This window comes from Bubalus kerabau, chromosome 8 (assembly GCF_029407905.1).
Source record: "Bubalus kerabau isolate K-KA32 ecotype Philippines breed swamp buffalo chromosome 8, PCC_UOA_SB_1v2, whole genome shotgun sequence".
Classification (NCBI taxonomy): Eukaryota; Metazoa; Chordata; class Mammalia; order Artiodactyla; family Bovidae; genus Bubalus; species Bubalus kerabau.
Window position 1 is genome coordinate 8,331,111 of NC_073631.1, and position 27,308 is coordinate 8,358,418.

The 27,308-nt window shown below is 44.2% G+C and overlaps 1 protein-coding gene across 2 annotated transcripts in view; it reads left to right on the forward strand.

The window, feature by feature from the left end:
- Positions 1-27,308, forward strand: part of DDC (dopa decarboxylase) — a 77,165-nt gene that overhangs the window by 18,235 nt on the left and 31,622 nt on the right. For both annotated transcript variants that reach the window (XM_055589649.1, XM_055589650.1), the window contains exons 6-8: positions 8,570-8,636; positions 15,642-15,736; positions 20,783-20,850. In XM_055589649.1, coding sequence (XP_055445624.1) covers positions 8,570-8,636; positions 15,642-15,736; positions 20,783-20,850 — 230 coding nt within the window. The remainder of the gene's footprint in view (positions 1-8,569; positions 8,637-15,641; positions 15,737-20,782; positions 20,851-27,308) is intronic.

Here is a 27,308-nt window from a genome sequence, read left to right on the forward strand (position 1 = left end):
TCTCTGTCTTGATCCATTGATCTGTCTGTGTATCCTTCCCCAATACAACACTGTCCTGATTACTGTAGCTTTTGCTAAGGCTTGAAGTTGGGTAGTCTCAGTCCTCTGACTTTTTTTTTCTCCTTCAGTATTGTGTTGTGTTTTCTGCCTTCTTTTGCTTCTCTCTATAATCTTTGGACGTAGTTTGTCAATAGCCATAACATAATTGGCTAGAATTTGAATGAGATTGCATTGAATTTATAGATCAAATTAGGAAGTACTGACATCTTGACAACATTGAGTCTTCCTACCCATGTACATAGAATATTTTTCCATTTATTTTGATAAACTCTTTCATCAGAGTTTTATAGTTTTCCTCATATATATCTTGAGGCTTCCCTTGCAGCTCAGTTGGTAAAGAATCAATGCAGGAGACCCAGGTTCAATTCTTGGATCAGGAAGATCTCCTGGAGAAGGAAATGGCAACCCACTCCAGTATTCTTGCCTGGAGAATCCCACGGACAGAGGAGCCTGGCAGGCTATAGTCCATGGGTTTGCAAGAGTTAGGCATGACTTTGCAAGTAAACCACCACCATATAGATCTTACACGTATTTTGTTAGATTTTTATCTAAGTATTTCTCCCTCCCTCTCTCGCTTTGCCTCTCTAGTTTGGTGTTAGTGTACATAGTATTGTGTTCTTAATTTCAAACTCAAATTTTTCATTGCTGGAGTATGAGAAAAAAACTGACTTTTGTATATTATCCTTTATTATCTGTATTGTTGTAATTGCTTACTAGTTTCAGGAGATTTTGGGTTTGATTTTGATTTGGGAGGTGTATTTCTATATAGATAATTGTGTCATCTTCCCCTCTCAATCTGTGTATCTTTAGTCCCTTTTTTGTCTTTTTGTAATAGCTAGAATTTCCAACATCATATTGAATAGGCATGGTGAAAGCAAATATCCTTGCCTCGTTTCTGTTCTTATCAGGAAAACCTCTAGTTTCTCACTATTAACTCTGATGTCAGGTTTTTAATACATGTTCTTTATCAAGTTGAGGTAGAACATCTATCAAAACATCTGCTCTATCCTATTGGCTAAGATTTTTAAAATTTTGCTGGATTTTGTCAAATAGTTTTTGTTTATCTTTTGATATGATCATGTGATTTTTTTCTTCTTTAGTCTTTTGACATGATAGATTATATTAATTGATTTTCAGTGCTGAATCAGTCTTGCATACCTATAGTAAGTCCCACTTGGTTGTTATTTTGTATATATTATTGAATCCAATTTGCTTGTGTTTTTTTGTTTTTTTTTTTTTTTTTTTGAGAATTTTCACATCTATCCATAAGAGATATTTGTCTGTGGTTCTTTCTTTTAATGTCTTTGTCTGATTTTGGAACTTGGGTGAGACTGGCCTCACAGAATGAGTTAGGAAACATTCTGTTTTCCTCCATTTTCTGGAAGAGATTATAGAGAATTAGTTTTATTTGTCTCTTTTTAAAACTGAAATATAGCTGGTTTACAATATTTTGTTGGTTTCAGGTATACAGCATAGAGGTTCAGCATTTTTACAGGTTATGCACCATTGACACTTATTATCGTATAATGCTATATTTCCTTGTGCTGTACAATGCATCCTTATCCTGTCCCAACACTTGCTTGTCTGGTTTATCCATAGTAGTTTGCACCTCTTAATCCCCTGCCCTTACCATTCCTCCGCCTACTTCCCTCTCCCCGCTGGTAATCACAAATTTGTTTTCTGTATCTAGTTTAATTCCTTTCTTAAACATTGGGTAGATTTTATGAGTGAACCCACCTGGGCTGGTTGCTGCCTGTTTTGGGGGGCTATTAATTTATTGATTTTATTATTTGATAGATACAGGTCATCTTAGTCTGTTCAGGTTGCTACAATAAACTACCACAGACCAATTGCCTTATGAACAACAAAACTTTATTTCCCCCAGTTCTGGAGGCAGGAAGTCTGGAGGCAGGAAGTAGCACCCAGTGTGGGTGCTACTCAGGGTCCTCTCCTGGGTGCAGACAGCTGACTTCTTGGGTGTCCTCATATAGAGAAAGGGGCTCAGGAGCTCTGTGGGGGCCCTTTTATAGAAGCACTAATCCCATTCTCAAGGCCCTCATCCTCATGATCCCCCAAAGGCCCCGCCTCTTAATACCAACCACTTGGATTTCAGTGGTTTTGCACAGACCTGTTGAGAGCATCGATTTTTGTAAAAATTATGTCTTTCAAAGAATTGATCCATTTCATTCAGGTTTTCAAATTTGTGGGCAAAGAGTTATTCATAATATTATTTAAATATTATCCTTTTACCACCCAGGAAATCAGTAGTGATGGTCCTTTTATTTCTAATACTAGAAACTTGTGTCCTCTCTTTTTTCTTAGTTAACCTAGTTAGATGTTTATCAATTTTATCGATCTTTTCAAAGTACCAGCATTTGGGTTTGTTGACTCTCACTATTGATTTCCTGTTTCTAATTTCATTGATGTCTACTCTAATTTTTATTATTTCTTTTCTTTTAGGCCCTTTGGATTTAAATTTGCTCTTTGTTTTCTAGTTTCCTAAGGTGGAAGCTTACATTCTGGGTTGAAAATTTTCTTTCTTTTCTAGTGTACATATTCATTTAATGCTATAGAGCTCCCCCTAAACATTATTTTCACCGCATTCCGCACATTTTGGTAAGTTGTATTTTCATTGAATTAAAAATATTTTGAAAATTTCCCTTGAGACTTTCCCTTTGCCCTATATGTTAATTAAAATCTTTACTATGTTGTCAAGCCATAAACATGATATGTCTCTGTGTTTATTTAAATCTTCTTTAATTTCTTTCATCATATAAGCCTATACTTGCTTTGCCAGATTTATACCTACATAATTCTTTTTTGAACAGTTATAAACGGCATTGTATGTTTAATCTAGGTGCCCATGTGTTTATTGTAGCTTACAGAAACACAATTAACTTTTTATGTTGACCTTGTATCCTGTAATGCTGCTGAACTCACTTGTTAGTTCTAGGAGGGTTTTTTAAAAAATGAATTTTATGGATTTTTCTGTCTAGAAACCATGTCATATGCAAACAGGTACAACTGTATTTCTTCCCTTCTGACCTGTTTGCCTTTTATTTATTTTTCATGCCTTTTTGCACTGGATAGAATTTCAAGTACTATTTGTTTGGCAGTGATGAAGGTAGGCATTCTTATTTGGTTTCCAACGTTAAAGTGAAATGAATGTAGTTTTTCACCATTAAGCGTGATGTTATCTTTAGGCTTTGTAGATGTTCATTATCAAATTGAGAAAGTTTTCTCCATTCCTAAAGTTCTGAGAATTTTTATCATGAATTAGTGTTGAATTTTGTCAAATTATTTTTCTACGCTGATTGATGTGGTTGAGTGGTTTTATTAAGTCTGTTAACAAGGTGGATTACAGTGGATTTCAAATATTAAACCAGCCTTGCATTCCTGGAGTAAATCTCATTTGTTCATAAAGTAATTCCTATTGCTAGATTCAAATTACTAACATTTAAGGACTTTTGCTTCTATATGCATGAGTAATATTGGTTTGTAGTTTTCCCTTTTTATAGTCTTGTTTTGATGTTAGGGTAATACTGACTTCATAAAAAGACTTGAGAAGCAGTTCCTTCCTCTTCTATTTTCTGGAAGAGATTGTGTAGAATTGATGCTAATTCTACTTTAAACATCTCATTTTGAATTTAGCACTGTTCTGTATATGGGAAGAAGCAAGAGTCTGGGTTCATGGAAATCACTCCTTTGATACACACCTTAACCATCCAGGGTCAGCATCTGGCTTTTCTCCATCCTGAATCCACTCAGGGCGCACAGTCTGGGGCAGCTGCAGTGGCCGATGGCTTGGTGGCCACAGCCTTGTTTGCTTACTGATGTGGCAGGCAGCATTCTTGTTTATACCTTCATAATCTGGTGGTGGAAATTCAGAGGCAGCACAGTGTTTCATTTTGGCTGCTACTCTACGTCTTTGTATTGATGAAGACTTTGAAATAAGAGCATGTATGTGCTCTTCAGGGTGGCCAAGACCTCTGTTGGGGCATTTTATATGCACCATTTAAGAGGTATCTACACCTCCATCAATTACATTTCACTATCCTTATGGTGGGCTCTCAAGCAAAAGGTGACAAGTTCACAGTCTTCGGAGCAAGGGCCAGATATTCACACTCATTGCACTTCAAAGCCTATCATGATGGAATAAGAAACAATTCCATGCTAATTCATTAAGTCACTCACTTGTTTGACAAATGAACGCCCATGACATACTGGGCCTGTGGGATGGAGATCAAGGAGGGCCCTCAAGCATCCTACTGGCTGGAGTGGAGATATTAAGGTAACAGTCTGCACCAGGGTGCGGTGTAATCAGCATTAGAGGTCCAGGGATTTGGAGCAGAGGGTTTCATCAGAGCTCATAGTTCGACCTGTATGAAACGCCTGCTTCCTTAGAGCCCTCGCTATGCCAGCCCCGGGGATCCGTGCGTAGGCATGGTCGCTTTCCTCTTGCAATGCTCCTGGTGGCAGATAGACATGTCCACTGATCTTTGTGCCATTTGGTGAGGACTATGCATGTGGACAGTGCTTCCCTGGTGGCTCAGATGGCAAGGAATCTGTCTGCAAGGCAGGAGACCCCTGATTTGATCCCTGGTTCAGGAAGATCCCATGGAGAAAGGAATGGCGACCCACTCCAGTATTCTTGCCTGGAGAACTGCATGGACAGAGGAGCCTGAAGGGTTACAGTCCACGGGGTCGCAAAGAGCTGGACACAGCTGAAGCAACTGACGCACACACACGCACATGGACAAGCGGCAGAGGGTATGATGAGCTCAGTGGGGGGTCAGTGAAGTCTTTGCTGAGAGTTAACATATAAGCCCCCCGTCCTGGAGGACATGCATCACGAGCCTGTCTTGTGGAAGAAAACAATCCTGCAAAGGCACAGAGATGGGGAGGATCACTGGAGGCATGAGGAGATGCAGCTGGCCGTTGTCTTAAAGCGAAAGTGAAGTCGCTCAGTCGTGTCCGACTCTTTGCAACCCCATGGACTGTAGCCTACCAGGCTCCTCAGTCCATGGAATTTTCCAGGCAAGAGTACTGGAGTGGGTTGCCGTTTCCTTCTCTGTTGTCTTAAAGGGGCAGCCAAGGGCCCGTGAAGCTGGAAGCAGAGGCTGCCTGGACCAGGCAGGAGTGTTGCTTGAGCTTTGACACGTTTGCTGGTTCCCATTGAAACGAATGCCTGGTGGTTATCATCCTTCACATGTGTGACTCTGTGGCCGATCCTGAGATGCAGACCCTGATGCCTGGATGTCTCAGGGAGCTTGCTGACCCTGGAAGTCTAGCCAGTGCTGGAGACCTGAAAGGCATGTGAGCCTTTCCTAAGCAAGCTAGCCCGCTGGAGCCCACGAGCCCTGCCCACCTGCATCATGGTTCACAAAGGGGCTACAGCCCCTTCGAAGTGTGACCTGCTGTGGAAAGTAGGGGGCACATGGGGCAGATCTGAACTGGAAGCCCTCTAGGAACTCGCCGGTTTCTTCCTCTTGGTGGTTTGCTTTCCTGACCTGATAAGATCAGGCCCAAGGCAGAGGGCAGAGCCTAGCGGGCAGTGGTGAGACTGGCAGATGAGGGCGGGCGGCAGCGTGGGGTAGCAGGACAGCCCCAGGCTCTCAGAGGTGGGGCGCCCAGCCCGCCTCCCGCTTTGCAAATGTGATTAGGTCTCTGCAGAGCAGCTGAAATCAGGTTAACATCTCTGAGCCGAGCCGAGTAATCAGAGCCCAGAGCAGAGCAGGTGCTGGGGTTAAAGCGGCTTCTGAGAATGAGGACAAGCTGACTCACAGCCCTTAAAACATGGACACATGGGCCCTGCCGTCACCAGCCTGGCACATCTTCCTGGGACCCTGGGTCCCATGCTGCCCACATGCTGTGCAGGGAGCTGCCCAGGGGTGGGCTTGGTTGGAAGGGCCTCAGGCATGGCCAGTGTGCGGGGTTCTTTAACTGGCAGAACCAGAGTTAAGCATACCTGAGCTCTCTTCTTGTCTGGTCCTGCCTGTTTGTCCTCAGACCCCACGCTGAGTGTCTCACTTAAGCTAACAGTAAAGTAGGGGGTCCCAAAGACACCCAAATCAGGAGGGTCCTGATGAGTGAATATAATGTCTGCAAAGCTGAGACATGTTCTCAGCTGAGGCCACTCCCAGGACTGGGCAGTGTTTTCTTGATTTTATAAAATGCTCCACGGCAGAATGAAAATATCAATACTAACATAAAATCTCAGAATAAAAGATGTAATATTAACCAAATCTCATCATAAGAGACAAACAGTACTAATATTTGGTGAAATTATTCTAGACTCACTGCCATATACACATTAATAGAAAATAATTTTGACAAGAGGATATTCAGGTTGCATTTTAAAAACAGATGGTATGGCATTTATTTCCATTAGGATTTAACTGAGGAAAATGAGATGAAATGAAAGGAATTCCTGGATGTCAGAAGTGTCATTCCTAAGAGACTCTTAAAGTTGAGAAAATAATTTGCAAGTGATATTAAGATGGTTGAATTATCCTGTGGTTTTTTTTTTTAAAGCTACACAAGCTTTATGACAGAGACAAAGCATGTTATGGGTCTCATTCTACCTACCAAACCAGGACCCTTAGACAAAGCATTTTAATATTCAGTTATATTTTTGGAAGGAATTGCAAACACCAGAGGAAAATGGCTTACTGACTCAGATTCCCACTCAGTGACTCATCTGGTCAGGAGTGAGCAGGCTTGGAGGGTGGCTGGTGCCTGGACTGGGGTGGGGAGGGTGTGAGGGGCGGGCACAGAGGTGGGAGGAGAGGGACTAGGAAGCCATGGGAAAGGTCAAAGCTGGAGAGAGCAATGCTTTGCTATTCAGGTCAGGGAAGGCCAACAGTGTGGGAGCCTATGGCCACTGAAGAGATAGCTTGTGATATCCACAGGGAGAGGGGATGCCGTGCCATGCAGGGCCACACAGGGAAGCACCAGTATTGATCAGGAGGTAGAGCAAGGGATGGAGAGAGGGGAAAGGGTGGGCATGAACTCCAGGTTCCAGCAGAAAGGAACAGGCGAGGCAGGCTTAATACTGACAAGCATGAGTTATTTCAGATTACTGCAATGGGCTGTGGGCACAAGAGCTGCTCTGGTTATCTGGTTCCTGGCTCTGGGGGATCAGGCCAGGAGACTAGTGGCCTGGAGTGTGAGAGCCCCGTAGGGGATGTGGCAAGGTGTGTGGGTTCTGAGAGTGCTGGTTTGCTTAGGAAAGGGTCGACACTCACAGACCTGAGGCTCTGGGCATGTCCTGGTCCAGTGCGTTTGTGCTGTAAATGAGAAAACTAACACCCAGCAGGTGTCCACATGATGCAGAGCTGGGCCTCCAATCTGGCCTCTTTGTCCCACGTGCTTGGCTTTAACGTCTGTGTAGCCATCTTGCCTTTTCATTTTCTGTGTTACTGATAACTAGATGTCTCAAGAAGCTTGCTGACCCTGGAGGTCTAGCCAGCTCCTGGGGACCTGAAAGGAAAGTGACCCTTTCCTCAGCAAACCAGCACTCTCAGAGCCCACACACCTTGCCACATCCCCTACAGCGCTCTCACACTCCAGGCCGCAATTCTCCTGGCCTGATCCCCCAGAGCCAGGAAAGAGACAACCAGAGCAGCTCTTGTGCCCAGAGCCCATTGCAGTAATCTGAAATAACTCACTTGTTATTAATAACTCACAATACTACGCTTGTCAGTATTAAGCCTGCCTCACCTGTTCCTTTCTGCTGGAACCTGGAGTTCATACCCACCCTTTCCCCTCTCTCCATTCCTTCCTCTACCTCCTGATCAACACTGGTGCTTCCCTGTGTGGCCCTGCATGGCACGGCATCCCCTCTCCCTGTGGATATCACAAGCTATCTCTTCAGTGGCCATAGGCTCCCACACTGTTGGCCTTCCCTGACCTGAATAACAAAGCATCGCTCTCTCCAGCTCAGGTGACTATGTCAGCTGAGCCATCCCAGGGCAGAGCCCCACACCTCCCTGGTCAGACCACTTTGACGCTGAGACACATTCAGTTTTCAGATCAAACACAGGTGGTCATAGGTGAAATGCAACCAGGGAGGCCTCCAGCCCTGTTCTCAAGTTTACTAGCTTTGTTTTTCTGATCCTTCCATCTCTATTCTCAGGGCACAGATAATTGCTGGAGGCTCCATAAAGGCTACACAGATTGAATGAAATTTCAGTCTTGTCACATTGAAAGAGAAATTTCATTATTTAGACAGCACCCGCCACCATAGATCAATTAGGCTCTTTGGTTTTGAAAACATCAGATGCTTTTTGATCTGGAGGGTGTTTGCATGCAGTGAATGTTTCAGCACCCAATCTGTGCCAGCAAAGTGTGAGTTGCTAGCAACACGAACAAATAAGATGCAGACCCTGGTCTCAAGAGCTTCGTGGGTTGCCAGGGCTGGGGCTGGGGGTGTGGCCGTGTGTGTGGAGGTGACAGCAGGGACTGTGATGTAGGACTGAGCAAAGGACATTTGCTTCTTGCCCTCCAGGTGGTGGCTACACTGGGGACCACGGCCTGCTGCTCCTTTGACAACCTCTTAGAAGTGGGGCCCATTTGTAAGTATCTGATTAAATTTTATTTGGAAAAAATTTCCTGATATCCAAAGACTTTAGTGAGCTGCCTCTTTGGGCTCTCCTTCATAATATTAGCTTAATATTATATTATACCATTATATAATAATATATTATAATATTATAATAATATATAACTGACTCATTGGAAAAGACCCTGATGCTGGGAAAGATTGAAGGCAGGAGGAGAAGGGGACGACAGAGGATGAGATGGTTGGATGGCATCACCGACTTGATGGACATGAGTGAGCAAGTTCCGGGAGTTGGTGATGGAGTTGCAGAGAGTTGGACATGACTGAGCAACTGAACTGACTGACTGATAATATATTATGTAAATGTAATATAATTATATAGTAATACACCATATTATAATATTAACATCATGAAACTTATTGTGGAATAATCTGCCAAACTCTTCTCATGTTTACAGTGACACAATCTTAAGCTTGAACTCCCAAAACTCAGAATTTGGGCTAACCGGACAACAGTTAACCTTAGCGGTACCAACATAGTGCTAATAAGTAAAATACCACAGTGATATCAGATCGCGAAGGCTGTGTTGTCCCATTGAAGAGAACCAACTTTGCAGATTCTCAGAGGGTTGTGTGTAGGACGGCCAGAGAATTTCTTGTCCTTGGAGTAAGTCTTCCAGCATCTTTTTTTTTTTTTTGCCTTCTTGGAATTCCTGAATATAGGTGAGCAAATAAAGCAATTAAGCAAATCAATTAATAAAAAAAAAAAAAAAAAACTAAATTCCTCGCAAGAAGAAAGTGAGCTTTGTGTGTTTATTGGGAGCCTCCCTGGAGGAGGGCATGGCAACCCACTCGAGTATTCTTGCCTGGAGAATCCTGTGGACAGAGAAGCCTGGCGGGCTACAGTCCATGGGGTCACAAAGAATCGGACGCAACTGAGCGGCTAACAGTTCACTTAACTTCCCTCCTCCCTCAGTGGAGCATTGAGGTTTTCTTAGAATTCAGAGAATTCAAAGGTCAGCTGGGAATAAGTGGCTTGGACCTGAGGCTCCCAGAACACAGCAGGGCTTTCTGTTGCTGGAAGGCCTCTTCTCAGGCAAAGGCCTGGCTTATGAGCATCCTCTCTGTCCTCGGGGCAGGAGAACCAGCTCCTTAGCTGCAGGCAGAGCCGCTGCCCAGGGTGGGAGGAGGCAGGTAGCAGGAGCCCCCTGGAGGGTCTAGATGTTTCCTGGCCACGCTGTGGCTTGTGCCAGGCATCCAGCTGGCTGCTGGGCCTGGCTCACTGCCCATTTGTGGAACTCCAGGGGTTTCTCAGCTCTCCTCACCTGGGTCCACCTGTGGACCACACTCAGGGTATGCAGGATGGACCATCTCCCCCCACCGTGAATGATGGCTGGGCGGCGTGCATCGAGCCGGCCGCAGTCACAGCAGCTGTGCTGCAGCCCAGCCGCCCTTGTGGCTTCAGTTCTGAGCTCTGTCCCCACCTGCAAAGTGCAGTCAGAAGAACCTGTCATTGTGAACTGATGGGATTCTGAATGACTGAGTTAACACACAGAGAGGGCGTGAGGCAGGAGGGTGGGGGGAGCCCTTGGGATTCAGGAGATGTGAGGCTGTTGGCTGGCCCACCAGGTGGCCCCGGGCGTTCCTGGCCTGTGACCATGGGCTCTAGCTCCCTAGCCGTGACCACGGCAGATGGCTGTCCTACCCGCTGGCTGGAGTCAGAGGTGCAAGGCTGGGGTTGAGGCCAGGGAGGAGGGACAAGCTGGCTGTGGCCATAGGCGTGGCTTCACGGGCTGCAAACTCTGATCCTGGGTCAAGGCTCTGGGCCATTGGATTCAGATGTCAGGCTGGGAACTGGACATCCGGGCCCTGGCCAGCTGACAGCAGTCCACGGCTATCAGATTAGAGGGCTGAGAGCCCCACGGGGCACAGCCCACAGGACCCTGCCCCTCAGCACTGGCTGCTGTCCTGTCCTGGGGCTCCCATGGCTCCCGTGGCTGGGGGCTGTGGGAAGAGCTGGATCATTGAGGGGCTTTTGGTGCCAAACATAGAGGCTGTTCCCGGGGTGCTGAGGGATCCAATGAGCACCACTACCCTCCACTCACTGCCCAGGCTTATCCACGAGGGCAATTTAGACAATTCTATTTATTATTGGCAAGGCTCTTATGAACCATGGGTGGTGTCTTCACAGTGAATGAGCACCTTTTACCTGCTTGCCCTCCTGTGAGTATCATTTTCTTGCTTGTCACCAAATATTTAGCATTCTTCAACTTTGGATAAGACCAGGTCAACCTGGTTCTATAGTGCGATCAGAGAAAACCATTAAAATAATTCAGATTAGTTATCTTGGCCAGTATTTGACCAAGAGGCTCATCAGAAACTGGTCTTCTCCCAACTACTGCTTTAGGAAAGATGGCTTTTTGAAAAGCAATGTTTATTATTTATGTATGTGTTTGGCTGCTCCAAGTCTTAGTTATATACATGGGATCTTCAGTCCTTGTTGAGGCATGTGGGATCTTTGGTTTCAGCATACAGACTCTTTTTTAAAATTGATTATTTCTCTATGGCTGCCCTGGTTCTTCACTGCTGTGCACGGACTTTCTCCAGTTGCTGCCGGCAGGACCTACTCTCCAATTGCTGTGTACCTGCTTCTCCTGGTGGGGGCTTCTCTTGTTGCAGAGCACAGGTTCTCGGGGCCTTGGGCCTCAGGAGCTGTGACCCACAGGCTTACTTGTTCTACAGTGTGTGGGATCTTCCTGGACCAGGGGTTGAACCCATGTTCGCTGCATTGGCAGGTGGATTCTTAACCACTGGATGGTCAGGGAAGTCCCGTGTGAACTCCATTTACATCATGTGGGATCTAGTTCCCTGACCAGGGATAGTCCCCTGCATTGGGAACGCAGAGTCTTAGGCACTGGATCACTAGGGAAGTCCCAGGAAAGACACTTTCTGTTTAGTTTCTTCTGAAACAATTTGCCAGTGAGACTGTTTCAGTTGGTCACATTGGAGTGATCAGTGGAAATTCCTGGCAGATTTTACTGAGAAAAGGATAAGAAACAGAAAGCAGAGAGTTGAAGGCAGACAGGCAAAAGATATGAAAGTGGGAAGCTGAGGCGGAGGTCCCAGGGGTGTGGGACAGGATACAGGGCAGGCAGGATGGAATGGCTGGTGAGGACGCAGCAGACAGTTCCAGAGGTCTGCTGCTTCTGTCTGTGGGGCCATGGAAACCTTGCAAGGAAACATGCAGGCAGCGGGGGCTCGAGAGGACAGAGGCTGCCTCCTCCCTTGTGGGTGGGGCAGAAAGCTCCCTGTGCAGGCAGCCTCACTGGGTGCTGGGTGGCCCTGGTCCTGGGGCGTGCAACTCCTGTGTTCCAGCCATGGGGTCTCCGGGACCCCGGACTCCTACATTTACCCTTAGTACTTGAAGAGGCTGGAAGGCAGGTTGTGCTGTTGGATAATCACATACGAGACTCAGGATGTGGCCCTTGGCTCTCCCTTTCCTCATGGAGCGAGGAGAACCCCATGGGGAATCCACTCAGCAAGGGTATCCGGAAGTTCCTTCTGCGGGAGTTTATGTTAAGTCTTTTCCTTTTTCAATTGAAATATTTATTGAGATAATGATACAGCCACATGCATCTGGTCCAATCACTTCATCAAATATAGAAAGGGATAAAGTGGGAACAGTGACAGATTTTATTTTCTTGGGCTCCAGAATCACTGTAGATGGTGACTGCAGCCATGAAATTAAAAGATGCTTGCTCCTTGGAGGCAAAGCTATGACAAACCTAGACAAACATATTAAAAAGCAGCAACATCACTTTGCCAACAAAGGTCCATCTAGCCAAAGCTGTGGTTTTACCAGTAGTCATCTATGGATGTGAGAGCTGGACCATAAAAAAGGCTGAGTGCTGAAGAATTGATGCTTTTGAACTGTGGTGCTGGAGAAGACTCTTGAGAGTTCCTTGGACTGCAAGGAGATCCAACCAGTCAATCCTAAAGGAAATCAATCCTGAATATTCACTGGAAGGACTGTTGCTGAAGTTGAAGCTCCAATACTTTGGCCACCTGATGCGAAGAGTCAACTTGTTGGAAAAGACCATGATGCTGGGAAAGATTGAAGGTGGGAGGAGAAGGGGACGACAGAGGATGAGATGGTTGGATGGCATCACCGACTCGGTGGACATGAGTTTGAGCAAATGCCAGGAGTTGGTGACGGACAGGGAAGCCTGGCGTGCTGCAGTCCATGGGGTCACAAAGAATCAGACATGACTTAGCAAATGAACAACAGAGCCACGTGCAGTTATCAGAAATAATAGACACCCTCTGTGTACTTTTCACAGTTTGTTCTGATGTAACATTTTGCAAAACTGAAATACATGTCACAACCAGAAAATTGACAGTGCAATCTGGGAGGTCATCTTATTCAGATTTCCCCAATTACATTTGTCCTCATTTGGGTGTGGGGGGTGTTATTAAGCCTGGGACAATTTCATCATCACTGGTGTAGGTTTATGTATCTGCCTCCACAGTCAAGGTACTGAGTGGTTCTGTTGCCACAAGAATCCCTTGTTGTTTATGATTTTTCACTTGTCTGCAGGAGTTTTAGGCCAAGTTCGCGGTTGGGGGGAAGCCAGTCCCCCAGAGCTGCCCTTGGTCCTGACACCAGTTCCCAGGTCAGGGCTTCCAAAAACCTCCCTCGGGTTTGCGGGTTTGACACTCCACACCTGGGAGCAGAGAGGAGGTGCCCAGGGCAGAGTGGGGCATGGTTCAGCCTGGGGGCTTCTGGTCATCCTCACCTGTGAGACCCCCCAGTCCCACAGCAGGACAGTAGGCACAGGGTGGGACCCTCCGTGCCAGGGATGCTCGCTCAGCCTGTGGTGTCAGTCAGGGTATATCCCTGGGCTGTCACACGCTGGCCGGGAGGCTGCCTACATTTCCTGGCCCCTCCAGGAGATCCAGTGAATACTTCCAGTTCCTAGTCCTCCAGGACTCAAAACTGATATGAAGTGACCCAAAGCCCCCATTGTAAACCCTGCTGTTGCACTGTCTGGGGGATGAGTCCTAGCAGACACGGCCTTCCCCTCCCCAGAGCCAAGGGCAAAGGCCAGAGCTCCTTGGGGTGAGGCTAGTTCTCTCCGCAGCCTTCTTTCTGGGGACCCCCTTCCCACCCGAGGCCCCTCTGCCTTTCCCCACTCACTGCCCACCCCGAGATCTCCTGTACCCTCTGCAGTGACACAGCCTTGGGGGCTGGCATCATTCCAGCCCCCTCCTTGGGGTCTGAGGTCAGATCTCCTCTCCTTGTCTTCCCAGGCGAGGCCCAGCTAAGGAAAGGGGTTGTGGTTTTACTGTGTGACAAGCATCTTTCTCACGGGGTGAGGGCTGAGGGGTCCCCAGAACTCCATCCCCCTCCTCCTGCCCTCATGGCTGTATTCCTTCCTGCCTTGTCTGCCTGAGCTGGGCACAGACCCTGGCATCTGTCAGACTCTACCCAAGTGCCTCTAGCAGAAAATGCAGTTCTCTGACAGCAGCCTCTGCGGCCCCACAGAGAACCCAAACTCACCCTGAGAGGTTGTGTCCATCCTGTACGCGTGTCTGAAGCTCCTCCCTCCCTCAGTAGAGCTGAGCTATAGCAGCAACAGAGGACAGCATTGCTGCAGCGGTACTGGCCATTGCGTCCTTTCCTGATTCCATTTCTCCTAAGGCTTCGTGCCCTTTCTGGCACAGCCACATCTGTGGGGGCTCTGAGGGCACCTGGGGGCAGGCACTTTAGGCCTCACCCACTGTGACCCTCTGTGTTAATTATCATTGTCCCAGGACACATTTGACCTTAATCCAACATTCGTTGGATTTTGAGGGCTTTTGTTCCTTCCATCCTGAAGTTCAAACTGAATCACGGCTTTGAAATGTCTCTTCCATCTTTTATCAGCAGAATTCAGAACTGCTCCTCACTCCTCATAGCATTGTGTGTGATGAACCAGCATCATGCAGGCAAAAGTGAACTGTGAATCTATTCACCTGCACAGATGCATTGGCAGGTCCTGACCGGCCCCTGCAAGGGTGCCCTGATCCAGGTCTCCTGAGGCAGCATCTGCCCCCATAAAGGAAGGAGCCCACCCCTTGATCCAGACCCACCAGCTCTCCTGCTTGCGTATTTCACAGCCATGGGAAGCACCCAGTGCTGAGGCTGGGGATAGTCACAGTGATCATCTCGTTCCTCACTGAGTCTGCCCTAGTGTCGTGATGGGTACAGTATGGGTGTCATCTGGTTTATCCCTCAGGGTCTGAGTGCTGCTTTATCTCCATTTGCTGAGAGCAGAGCAAGCGTGCAGCATGGCAGGAAGGCCACATGGCAGCTGGGTACCTGGGGGAGGGATTTGAACCCAGATGCACGTGAATTGAGGAGCACGTTCAGACAGGACTCTCTCCCAGCTCAATGCTAGAAGGTTCCTGTACTGTGAGACCCTTCTAGCATGGCTGGAACACAAAATTCACACTCATGAAAGGAGCTGAGAAGATTCAGGAAGCATAAAATAGGTGCCTGAACTTCCTGTGGAGATGGAGCAGGGTAGAGAGACCAGTGGGGACTATGGGTGGTCCCAACCTCAAGAGATGCTTGTGGGAAGGGCTTCAGAGCCCAGTGAATTGGAAAGAAAGTTCACAGTGAGTGAGGCAGGGAGAGCAGAGCAGAGTGTATACCTGGAGTGGATGTGGACAGCGGGATGCGAGTGGGGTATGCTGGTCTCATGGAGCTCTGCTGGGCCTGAGGGTCAACTCCGAAAGTCCAGGTGCTCCCCTTGCCTCCATGCGCGTGCTGCTTACTGGTCCCCGTGCCTGGCACTGTCAGGCCAGCAACATTGAAGGGGTGCTGCCTCAGCATCACCGCCTGTCAGGGATGCAGACATCAGACCGACAAACACTATTGACAGACGATGTTCAAAAGGTGCCAGGATGGGACAGGTACTTGACTCTGGCACGGGGACATCCCTCCAAGAACTCACAGGTCATTTCTGGGCTTCAGGTCACGAGGAGGGCTTGTGGCTGCACGTGGATGCCGCCTACGCGGGCAGTGCCTTCATCTGCCCTGAGTTCCGGCATCTTCTGAATGGCGTGGAGGTGAGTGTGCTCTTTAACAAGATCACTTTTATTTATTTACTTATTAAAATTTTTATTTGAGGGTAGTTGCTTTATCCTGTTGTGTTAGTTTCTGCTGTATAGCAAAGTGAATCAGTTATACATACTCAGGGTTCTGCGACGAGCTCAATGGGCAGGAAATCAACAACACCATTTTTAAAAGGTATATATACTGTGATCAGTGATTTGTCTTTATAAGAATGTGATACTTTTATTTTTCGCTATTGTGGTTCATTTCAGCAAGTCATTTCCATACCCATTTCTGTGATGATTAGAAGTTACACCTCCCTGTGACAGGGGGTGAGAACCTTCCTGGTTCCAAAACCTGTCTTCTCAAAGAAGACACACCTGATGTTTATACTGTTTCTCGTCTGCAGATCCTGGGCACAGCTGTCATGATAAGATAGATTTTTAGTTCATAAGATGATGGGGAAATATTTAGGAAGAAAATAAAATCTTAATGCATTTCAGATCAATGGGTGGTTTTTAAACACCAGCCCACCATTCTATTCAGTCTAAGTCAATGTTACAGTCGTGTTCTGATCATGCAACTGAGTATGATGTTCATGTTCATAGAGATGGAACGAGCAGCCATCAATGCATTTAAATGTCCCGTGCATGCTCAGAATTTGGTATATATGGCCTGAAATGCCTCCTAAAACATCTGATCCTTTTGAGAAACAGCAATCAAAATGGTTGACCGATGGTCTGCTTCTCCAGGGTGCAGACTTAACGCACAGAGATGACCTTAGGGACAGATCCTAATAAATTGTTCCAGACTCAAGCAGGTTTTCACTGTCAGCAGCTCACAGGGCAGGAGGTTTCTTCTTGCCAGGGACTCAGATGTACATGCAGCGAAGGGCCCAGAGCAGCAGGCTTTGTCAGTAATGATTTCATGCTCAGAGACAGGGGTTTCTTGAGACCATGGCCTCATGTGGTGCAGGAATCAAGGGTGTTGTCTTGGGATTTGCATCCTGGCTTTGTGCCAAGACCACCCTTATCCCCTTGGGCAGGCTAGTAACCTCTCCATACCTCACAAAATGGATTTCATAATCAACCCTCCTTTGAGGGGTTATTATAAAAATCAGAAGCGTTAATCATATTTAAAGGGCTGAGAAGCAGCACCCACACACAGCAAGCTGTGCACACAGTACATGTTATTCTCATTTCTCACTACAGCCTGGAGAGACTGTCCCTCCAAGCCTCTCTCTGATCTGTTGTCTGCTGCCAATCAATTTTCTAATGACTGATTTGAATTCTCATAACGCCATAATACTAGAAAAGTAGGGATCAGTGGTATATAATACAAAATTCTCATCTTTGAAATGAGTAAGCCTTTTGTCACTAATGAATGAAAATGCATTCTGGTTTATGCCTCCATCACATCCATCCATTCATTCACTCATTCATTCAGTAATTACTTATTGATCTCTGAATGTGTGCAAGGGCTTAGATCAATCCTCGAGGGTACATGGAGGCCTCTGGAAATCTTGGGAAGGGGTGAAAGTACATGAGAAGTTCTGGTAACAGGGTGCTCACACTGACTCCTGTAGTTCATGGCTGATAGTTAGGTGGGTGTTTGGTGCTGGGAAATGAAGAAGAAATCTCTCCACCATGTAAATGCATTTTGTTGTGGTCCTATGTGTGATGATACGTATCACTGGCAATGTCTCCCTTCCCTGGGACCTCAAGAGACCAGGGGCAAAGCATCCATCAGGATGTATGTGCCCTCCCAAGGCCTGGTCTTTTCTGAGTGTCTAGTGTAGAATTTCATGATCTGTTCCCACTACACTCTTCTCTTCCTTATGAACCAACAACTCAAAGTTTCACTTTCATGAGGTGGTGTCTAATTGTCAGACCACCGCAGAGGTGGGGCGGCACCTCTCTGCAGTGAGTTCCTATCAGTATCAGATAGAGTTTCATACCCAACAATGAGTAACGCCATCCAACCTCCTATGGTTGCTGGGCTGGGAGGGCTGGCTGCTCATCTGGCAGATAAGGGACTGTAATATCCTGTCTACCCGGCCCAGCCCTGCTGATAAGCACCTTCCTCTCCATCAGCAGGAAGAAACATCCCTGCGGGTAATGAAAGAGGTTTAAAGAGATCAGCCCCCAGGAGGAAACTAATGAAATTCCTAGCAAACAAAGCCCTTCTTTCACCTTTTGTTTCTCATTATCAACAAATGAAACTCCTTGTCATTTCCTGCCTCTTTCTCAACTTTGCTTTTTATTGGAACCTGGAGGGAAATGAATCTGAGCCCCTAGAGTGGGTGGAGGGGTGAGGTGGCCATCAGGAGCTCCAGTGTCTGCCCTCCGGCCCCTCCTGGCCCCTCCTGGCCCCTCCTGGCCCCTCCTGCTCCTCCCTCGTCAGGATGGAGGAGAGGTGTCCCAAAGCCTTGGGGAGACTTTGAAGCTTCCCCCTAGGAGATTCCTCCCAACTGGGGTCTCGGCGTGGCCACTGTCGTCTTCTGCTTCAATTACAGATACAGGCACATGGCCTCAGGTGGAGTCAGGTCCTGTCACTCAGCCAGAGGACAAGCCAGGGGCACGTGCTCTGACAAGTCAGTGAAAACACAGACTGCCCTAGTCAGTCTTGCTGGTTGAAATCTCTTATTTGTCCTACTTGAAAATAGGTTGACTCTTGAACTTGACGAGTGACCCTAGAGCCAGTTGTTGGCAGTTGTTACCACTGGTGTCCAGAGATCCTCTCACTGTTTTGAGTATAATGAATGTGGTGTCTTTGGAATGAAGAAAATATTTAGAAAAACAAGAACAGTTGTTGCTCTATTACATCCATATTGGTAAAGTGAAAATTGAAGTCGCTCAGTCATGTCCGACTCTTTGCGACCCCATAGACTGTAGCCTACCAGGCTCCTCTGTCCATGGGATTTTCCAGGCAATAGTACTGGAGGGGATTGCCATTTCCTTCTCCAGGGGATCTTCCCAACCCAGGGCTCGAACCCAGGTCTCCCGCATTGTAGAAGATGCTTTACCGTCTGAGCCACCAGGGAAGTCAATTCAATGAAAAATGGGCTGATCCTGATTGTTGTATATTAGTTACAATATTTTCATTTCCTATTCTTGATCATGGTACGTATACTCTGAGAACTTTGCTAGTTCATAAAGTTTGGGAAACATGCATAAAGTATTTTCTAAGCTGAATCAGTCCAATTTTCTGCCATAGCACCTGTGAATTAAAATTCCGATTGTCAAATAGTCTAGTAGTTTGAAGTGTGGATAAATTTTATGTGACTTCAGACTATGCAAAATTGAAAGTACACAGCATAAAATATGAATAACATCTCATTTTATGTGGAAAAGTAGAACTATGACTTTCCTCAAAAACAAATTGGGATTCACCAGTGTCAAAGCAGGAGAACCCACTGAACTATAGAGTGTGTTTGTGTTGCTTCTTGGGGGTGGGCATCCTCATGGATGATAGAAAGGTCCCATGACCTTTCATATGGTTTGAAATTCTGCATGTTTTATATTATCCAAGGTCTTTGAAATGCAACCCTTGATCCAAATGTGATAGCCCCACACCAAATTAGGATTAACACATTTATTTTTGCATATATTTTTAGGAAGGCCTTAGATATTATCTAATTCCAATCCCTCACATAAATTCCCATAAAAAAATGCCGCTGCCACATCAGTAAATAAAGGGTGTTGCAGCCATCCAGACATCACCTCACAGCCACCCCCGAAAGTGAGCCTTGTGGGGACTCAGGATAGGAATGCCCAGCACACTGGCCCCAGGTAGCTGACATGCCCATCAAGGTAATGATTTCATTGAGCCCAGACTCATGCATCTTCCCACACAAAGAAAAGCCCTAAATTCCTTAACCTGACATATTTGGTTTCCTTGGCCTGTGTGATAAGTCACTTCAGTCGTGTCTGACTCTTTGCGACCCTATAGACTGTAGCCTGCCAGGCTCCTCTGTCCATGGGATTCTCCAGGCAAGAATACTGGAGTAGGCTGCCATGCCCTCCTCCAGGGGACCTTCCTGACCCAGGGATCAAACCCTTGTCCCCTGCATCTCCTGCATTACAGGCAGATTCTTTACCACTGAACCACCAGGGAAGCCCTTGGTTTCCTTTAATTGACAGTAATGTTTTGATGTTCCAACTACCTGATCTTTGTTGCAAAAACCCCTATATAGCTTGGCCTCCCCCTTCCCTCTTCAGGGCCGTCCCTCAGAGTGACCTGAGATGCTGTCTTCTGGGCTTGGAGTCCTGGGAAAGTCTGTCAAATAAAGCATAACTCTCAGCTTTTAGCTTGTGCTTTTTTCCCAGCTTACAACCTGGTACCTTTTATGCCCGGTGGACCACAGTCTAGCTCTGGTTCTGTGGGTATGCCCTGCAGGGTGCCCAAGGCACAGCCCTACCAGCTCAGCAAGTCCCTCCCCTCGCCCTCTATGAGCAGAGCCTGGTTTAGGGCTGCCTGGGATGTCATTTTATAAGCCCCGCCCAATGACTGCTCTCACCAGTTCTCTGGACGTAACCAGAGCTGCTTGAGATCACAGCCACTTTTCCATCACATGGCTCCCCAATCTGTATGGCCCTATAACCACAGAGCAGTTACAGGGTTTGCACCAGACTGTTTCTGCATCACCCTTAGGACCCATGCTGAGGCATTCACGGCTGTTATCTCATGACCTTTCTACAAAGCAGGACTCCCATCCAGGCGCACAGAGAAGCAGTTGTGCCCAGATGCCAACCCAGATTCTCTGGCTCCAAAGCTCTTTTCCTCCCTTTGTGCCTCAGCCCAGAATCAGATATATTAGCTTCATGTTTCATGAGATAGGATTTGAAATGGATGAAATGAGGCTCAGGTAGCTTGGGATAGCTGCCCAAGTGCCCATGAGCCCCAGACCCCCCAGTTTCACCTGATTCCCATTCTGTCTGACTGATCAGACAATTTTTATTTGAGAATACAAACTGTTAATTACTATGCATGAGGTCTTGTTTTTAGCTAAGCATTAATAATTGAAGTATTTTCTTTTTGTTGTTCTTATTCCTTGGCAGTTTGCAGATTCATTTAACTTTAATCCCCACAAATGGCTCTTGGTGAATTTTGACTGCTCTGCCATGTGGTAAGTTTCCCTGTTCACTAGATGTCAATTACCCTGCAACTACCCTGCTTCTTAGACAAGTTTATATGAAAGAAACCTGGCAGGTGAAGTGACATTGCTGGGGAAACACAAAAAATACTACCTGCCTGCATTTCTGCACAATGCATAGAGTTCTTACTAAATCTTACCCTGTCGTATGCTGTCATCTAGAACATATTGGCACAAGAGAAGTTTAACAGAGAAAATATCTGATCTAATTTACCTAGTATTAACAACAACAAAGAAACAACACAAATTAACCTTAGTACATATTTGTAATTCATTTGCTTCTATGTTTTTATTCTTAAATGTTTAATAAATCTAAGTCTAAATCTAATTTGCTAAGCAAAAAGAAAAGTAATTCTGTTTTCTAAGAAGTTCCCTGGAAATGCTTAATAGCCATACCATCAGCACATTGGTTCTATTTAGAGCAAGAAAAAAGAATTCAGAAATTAAAGGTTTTGACGTTTCACTGCACTGATGATGTTTAAAGAAATAATGAAGACCAGAGTAGAATGGGATCACTAGAAAATGTTGCTTCTTAGTTTATTAGAGTAAGGAGTTGGTCAATGGATCCTTAGATCTAGGAGTTTCGCATGAATTTTGTGCAAAATTGTTTATTGCATAATTAAGGGAATGGAGTTCCGCCTTAAAAAGCTAAGAAAGCAACTGCAGTCAGTTCTCCAAGTTCACCTTAACTTATCTATCTAATGATAAGCTGCACTCAGTGCTTTGTTGTTGTTGTTTAGTCACTAAATCATGTCTAACCGTTTGCGAGCCCATGGACTGTAGCCCACCAGGCTCCTCTGTTCATGGGATTTCTAAGGCAAGAATATTGGAGTGCCTTGCCTTTTCCTTCTCCACAGGATCTTCCCAGTCTGGGAATTGAACCTGCGTCTCCTGCATCAGCAGGCAAGTTCTTTACCACTGTTTTAGGTCCTTTTTGGTCAGTCTTAGCCCCAAACTCTGATACATGATTTAAAAACCCATTTGTATTTGAGTGAAAGTTTGTCAGAAATGCGAATAAGAACTTAGAAAAGCTACAGCTTTTATGAATGTTAGTATTCTTGTGATTGTGTTTGCCTATTTTACCTAAAGGAGAACACTTTGAGGAGAGTTTGTATAGTGTGTCAAAACTCCCTTTGCTCTAACTTTAAATTGGGTTGAGATGGAATTCTTTTCTGCTGGGGTATTTGATCAGGTGCAGACACTGTCCAAGGCCTTCCCTGGTGGCTCAGACAGTAAAGAATCTGCCTGAAATGCAGCAGACCTGGGTTCCATCCCTGAATCAGGAAAATCCCCTGGAGTTGCTACCAACTCCAGTATTTTTTTTAAATAATTATTTTTTTAATTGGAGGCTAATTACTTTACAGTATTGTAGTGTTTTGCCATACATTGACATGAATCAGCCATGGGTGTACATATGTTCCCCATCCTGAACCTCCTCCCACCTCCCTCTGCATCCCATCCCTCAAGATCATCCCAGTGCACCGGCCCTGAGCACCCTGTCTTATGCATCGAATCTGGACTGGTGATCTATTTCATATTTGGTAATATACATGTTTCAATGCTATTCTCTCAAATCATCCCACCCTTGCCTTCTCCCACAGAGTCCAAAAGTCTGTTCTTTACATCTCTGTCTTTTTTGCTGTCTCACATATAGGGTCATCGTTATCATCTTTCTAAATTCCTTATATATACATTAATATATTGTATTGGTGTTTTTCTTTCTGACTTACTTCACTCTGTAAAATAGGCTCCAGTTTCATCCACCTCATTAGAACTGATGCAAATGCATTCTTTTTAATAGCTGAGTAATATTCCATGTATATATGTACCACAGCTTTCTTATCCATTCATATGCCGATAAGCATCTAGGTGGCTTCCATGTCCTAGCTATTGTAAACAGTGCTGCAATGAACATTGGGGTACACGTGTCTCTTTCAATTCTGGTTTCATCGGTGTGTATGCCCAGCAGTGGGATTGCTGGGTCATAAGGCAGTTCTATTTCCAGTTTTTTAAGGAATCTCCACTCTGTTCTCCATAGTGGCTGTACTAGTTTGCATTCCCACTAACAGTGTAAGAGGGTTTCCTTTTCTTCACACCCTCTCCGGCATTTATTGCTTGTAGACTTTTGGATAGCAGCCATCCTGACTGGCATGAGATAGTACCTCACTGTGGTTTTGATTTGCATTTCTCTGATAATGAGTGATGTTGAGCATCTTTTCATGTGTTTGTTAGCCATCTGTATGTCTTCTTTGGAGAAATGTCTGTTCAGCTGTTTGGCCCATTTTTTGATTGGGTCATTTATTTTTCTGGGATTGAGCTGCAGGAGCTGCCTGTATATTTTTGAGATTAATTCTTTGTCAGTTGTTTCGTTTGCTATTATTTTCTCCCATTCTAAAGGCTGTCTTTTTACCTTGATTATAGTTTCCTTGTTGTGCAAAAGCTTTTAAGTTTAATTAGGTCCCATTTGTTTATTTTTGCTTTTATTTCCATATTCTGGGAGGTGGGTCATAGAGGATCCTGCTGTGATTTATGTCAGAGAGTGTTTTGCCTATGTTTTCCTCTAGGAGTTTTATAGTTTCTGGTCTTACGTTTAGATCTTTAATCCATTTTGAGTTTATTTTTGTGTATGGTGTTAGAAGTTGTGTATGGTGTTAGAAAGTTTCATTCTTTTACACTTGGTTGACCAGTTTTCCCAGCACCGCTTGTTAAAGAGATTGTCTTTTCTCCATTGTGTAGTCTTGCCTCCTTTGTCAAAGATAGGGTGTCCATAGGTGCATGGATTTATCTATGGGCTTTCTATTTTGTTCCATTGATCTATATTTCTGTCTTTGTGCCAGTACCATACTGTCTTGATGACTATAGCTTTGTAGCATAGCCTGAAGTCAGGCAGGTTGATTCCTCTAGTTCCATTCTTCTTTCTCAAGATTGCTTTGGCTATTCAAGGTTTTTTGTATTTCCATACAAATTGTGAAATTATTTGTTCTAATTCTCTAAAAAATACCGTTGGTAATTTGATAGGGATTGTACTGAATCTATAGATTTCTTTGGGTAGTATACTCATTTTCACTATACTGATTCTTCTGATCCATGAACATGGTGTATTTCTCTATTTGTGTCATCTTTGATTTCTTTCATCAGTGTTTTATAGTTTTCTATATATAGGTCTTTTGTTCTTAGGGTAGATTTATTCCTAAGTATTTTATTATTTTCATTGCAATGGTAAATGGAACTGTTTCCTTAATTTCTCTTTCTGTTTTCTCATTGTTAGTGTATAGGAATGCAAGAGATTTCTGAGCATTAATTTTATATCCTCCAACTTTACTATATTCATTGATTAGCTCTAGTAATTTTCTGGTGGTGTCTTTAGGGTTTTCTGTGTAGATCATGTCATCTGCAAACAGTGAGAGTTTTACTTCTTCTTTTCCAATCTGGATTCCTTTTATTTCTTTTTCCTCTCTAATTGCTGTGGCTAAAACTTCCAAAACTATGTTGAATAGTAGTGGTGAGAGTGGGCAAGCTTGTCTTGTTCCGGACTTTAGGGGAAATGCTTTCAATTTTTCACCATTGAAGATAATGTTTGCTGTGGGTTTATCATAGATGGCTTTTATTATGTTGAGGTATGTTCCTTCTATACCTGCTGTCTGAAGGTTTTTTTTTTTTTAATCATAAATGGATGTTGAATTTTGTCAAAGGCTTTCTCTGCATGTATTGAGATAATCATATGATATTTATCATTCAAATTGTTAATGCAGTGTATCACATTGATTGATTTGCAAATATTGAAGAATCCTTGCATCCCTGGGATAAAACCCACTTGGCCAGGATGTATGATCTTTTTAATATGTTGTTGGATTCTGTTTGCTAGAATTTTGTTGAGGACTTTTGCATCTATATTCATCAGTGATATTGGCCTGTAGTTTTCTTTAGTTGTGGCATCTTTGTCTGCTTTTGGTATTAGGGTGATGTTGGCTTCATAGAATGAGTTTGGCAGTTTACCTTCCTCTGCAGTTTTCTGGAAGAGTTTGAGTAGGATACGTGTTAGTTCTTCTCTAAATTTTTGGTAGAATTCATCTGTGAAGCCATCTGGTCCTGGGTATTTGTTTGTTGGAAGATTTTTTATTACGGTTTTGATTTCTGTGCTTGTGATGGGTCTGTTAAGATTTTCTGTTTCTTCCTGGTTCAGTTTTGGAAGATTATACTTTTCTAAGAATTCATCCATTTCTTCCAAGTTGTCCATTTCATTGGCATATAGTTGCTAATAGTAGTCTCTTATGATCCTTTGTATTTCTGTGTTGTCTGTTGTGATTTCTCCATTTTCATTTCTAATTATGTTGATTTGATTCTTCTCCTTTTTTCTTGATGAGTCTGGCTAATGGTTTGTCTATTTTATTTATCTTCTCAAAGAACCAGCTTTTAGTTTTGCTGTTTTTGCTATAGTCTCCTTTGTTTCTCTTTCATTTATTTCTGCCCTAATTTTTATGATTTCTTTCCTTCTACTAACCCTGGGGTTCTTCTTTTTCTAGTTGCTTTAGGTGTAAAGTTAGGTTATTTATTTGATTTTTCTCCTGTTTCTTGAGTTAGGCTTGTATTGCTATGAACCTTCCCCTTAGCACTGCTTTTACTGAATCCCATAGGTTTGGGGTTGCTGTGTTTTCATCTTCATTCATTTCTATGCATATTTTTATTTCTTTTTTTATTTCTTCTGTGATTTGTTGGTTATTCAGAAGTGTGTTATTTAGCCTCCATATGTCTGTATTTTTAATAGTTTTTTTTTCTTGTAGTTGACATCTAATCTTACTTCCTTGTGATCAGAAAAGATGCTTGAGATGATTTCAATGTTTTTGAATTTACCAAGGCTAGATTTATGGCCCAGGATGTGACCTATCCTGGAGAAAGTTCTGTGTGCCCTTGAGAAAAAGGTGAAATTCATTGTTTTGGGGTGAAATGTCCTATAGATATCAATTAGGTCTAACTGGCCCATTGTATCATTTAAAGTTTGTGTTTCCTTGCTAATTTTCTGTTTAATTGGTCTATCCATAGGTGTGAGTGGGGTATTAAAGTCTCCCATTACTATTGTGTTACTGTTAACTTCCCCTTTCATACTTGTTAGCATTTGCCTGACGTATTCCGGTGCTCCTATGTTGGGTGCATATATATTTATAATTGTTATATCTTCTTCTTGGATTGATCCTTTGATCATTATGTAGTGTCCTTCTTTGTCTCTTTTCACGGCCTTTATTTCAGTCTATTTTATCTGATAAGAGTATTGCAACTCCTGCTTTCTTTTGGTCTCCATTTGCATGAAATATCTTTTGCCAGCCCTTCACTTTCCATCTGTATGTGTCCCTAGATTTGAGGTGGATCTCTTGTAGGCAGCATATATAGTGGTCTTGTTTTTGTATCCATTCAGCCAGTCTTTGTCTTTTGGTTAGGGCATTCAACCCATTTACATTTAAGGTAATTATTGATAAGTATGATCCCATTGCCATTTACTTTGTTGTTTTGGGTTCAAGTTTATAAACTTTTCTGTGTTTCCTATCTAGAGAAGATCCTTTAGCATTTGTCAAAGAGCTGATTTGGTGGTGCTGAATTCTCTCATCTTTTGCTTGTCTGTAAAGCTTTTGATTTCTCCTTCATATTTAAATGAGATCCTTGCTGGGTACAGTAATCTGGATTATAGGTTTTTCTCTTTCATCACTTTAAGTGTCTCCTGCCATTCCCTTCTGGCCTGAGGAGTTTCTATTGAAAGATTAGATGTTATCCTTATGGAAATCCCCTTGTGTGTTATTTGTTGCTTTTCCCTTGCTACTTTTAATATTTGCTCTTTTTGTTTGATCTTCATTAATTTGATTAATATGTGTCTTGGGGTGTTTTGCCTTGGGTTATTCCTGTTTGGGACCTTCTGGGTTTCTTGGACTTGAGTGTGTATTTCCTTCCCCATTTAAGGGAAGTTTTCAACTCTTATCTCCCCAAGTATTTTCTCATGACCTTTCTTTTTGTCTTCTTCTTCTGGGACCCCCATGATTTGAATGTTGGGGTATTTAACATTGTCCTAGAAGTCTCTGAGGTTGTCCTCATTTCTTTTAACTCTTTTTTCCTCTCTGCTTCATTTATTTCCACCATTATATCTTCCACCTCACTTATCCTATCTTCTGCCTCAGTTATTCTGCTGTTGGTTCCCTCCAGCATGCTTTTGATCTCAGTTATTGCATTATTCACTATTGATTGACTCTTTTTTATTTCTTCTAGTCCTTGTTAAACATTTATTGCATCTTCTCAATCCTTGTCTCTAGTCTATTTATCTGTAACTCCATTTTTTTTCAAGATTTTGGATCATCTTTACAATCATTATTCTTAATTCTTTGTCAGGTCGACTCCCTATCTCTTCCTCTTTTGTTTTATTTGGTGGGCATTTATCATGTTCGTTTACC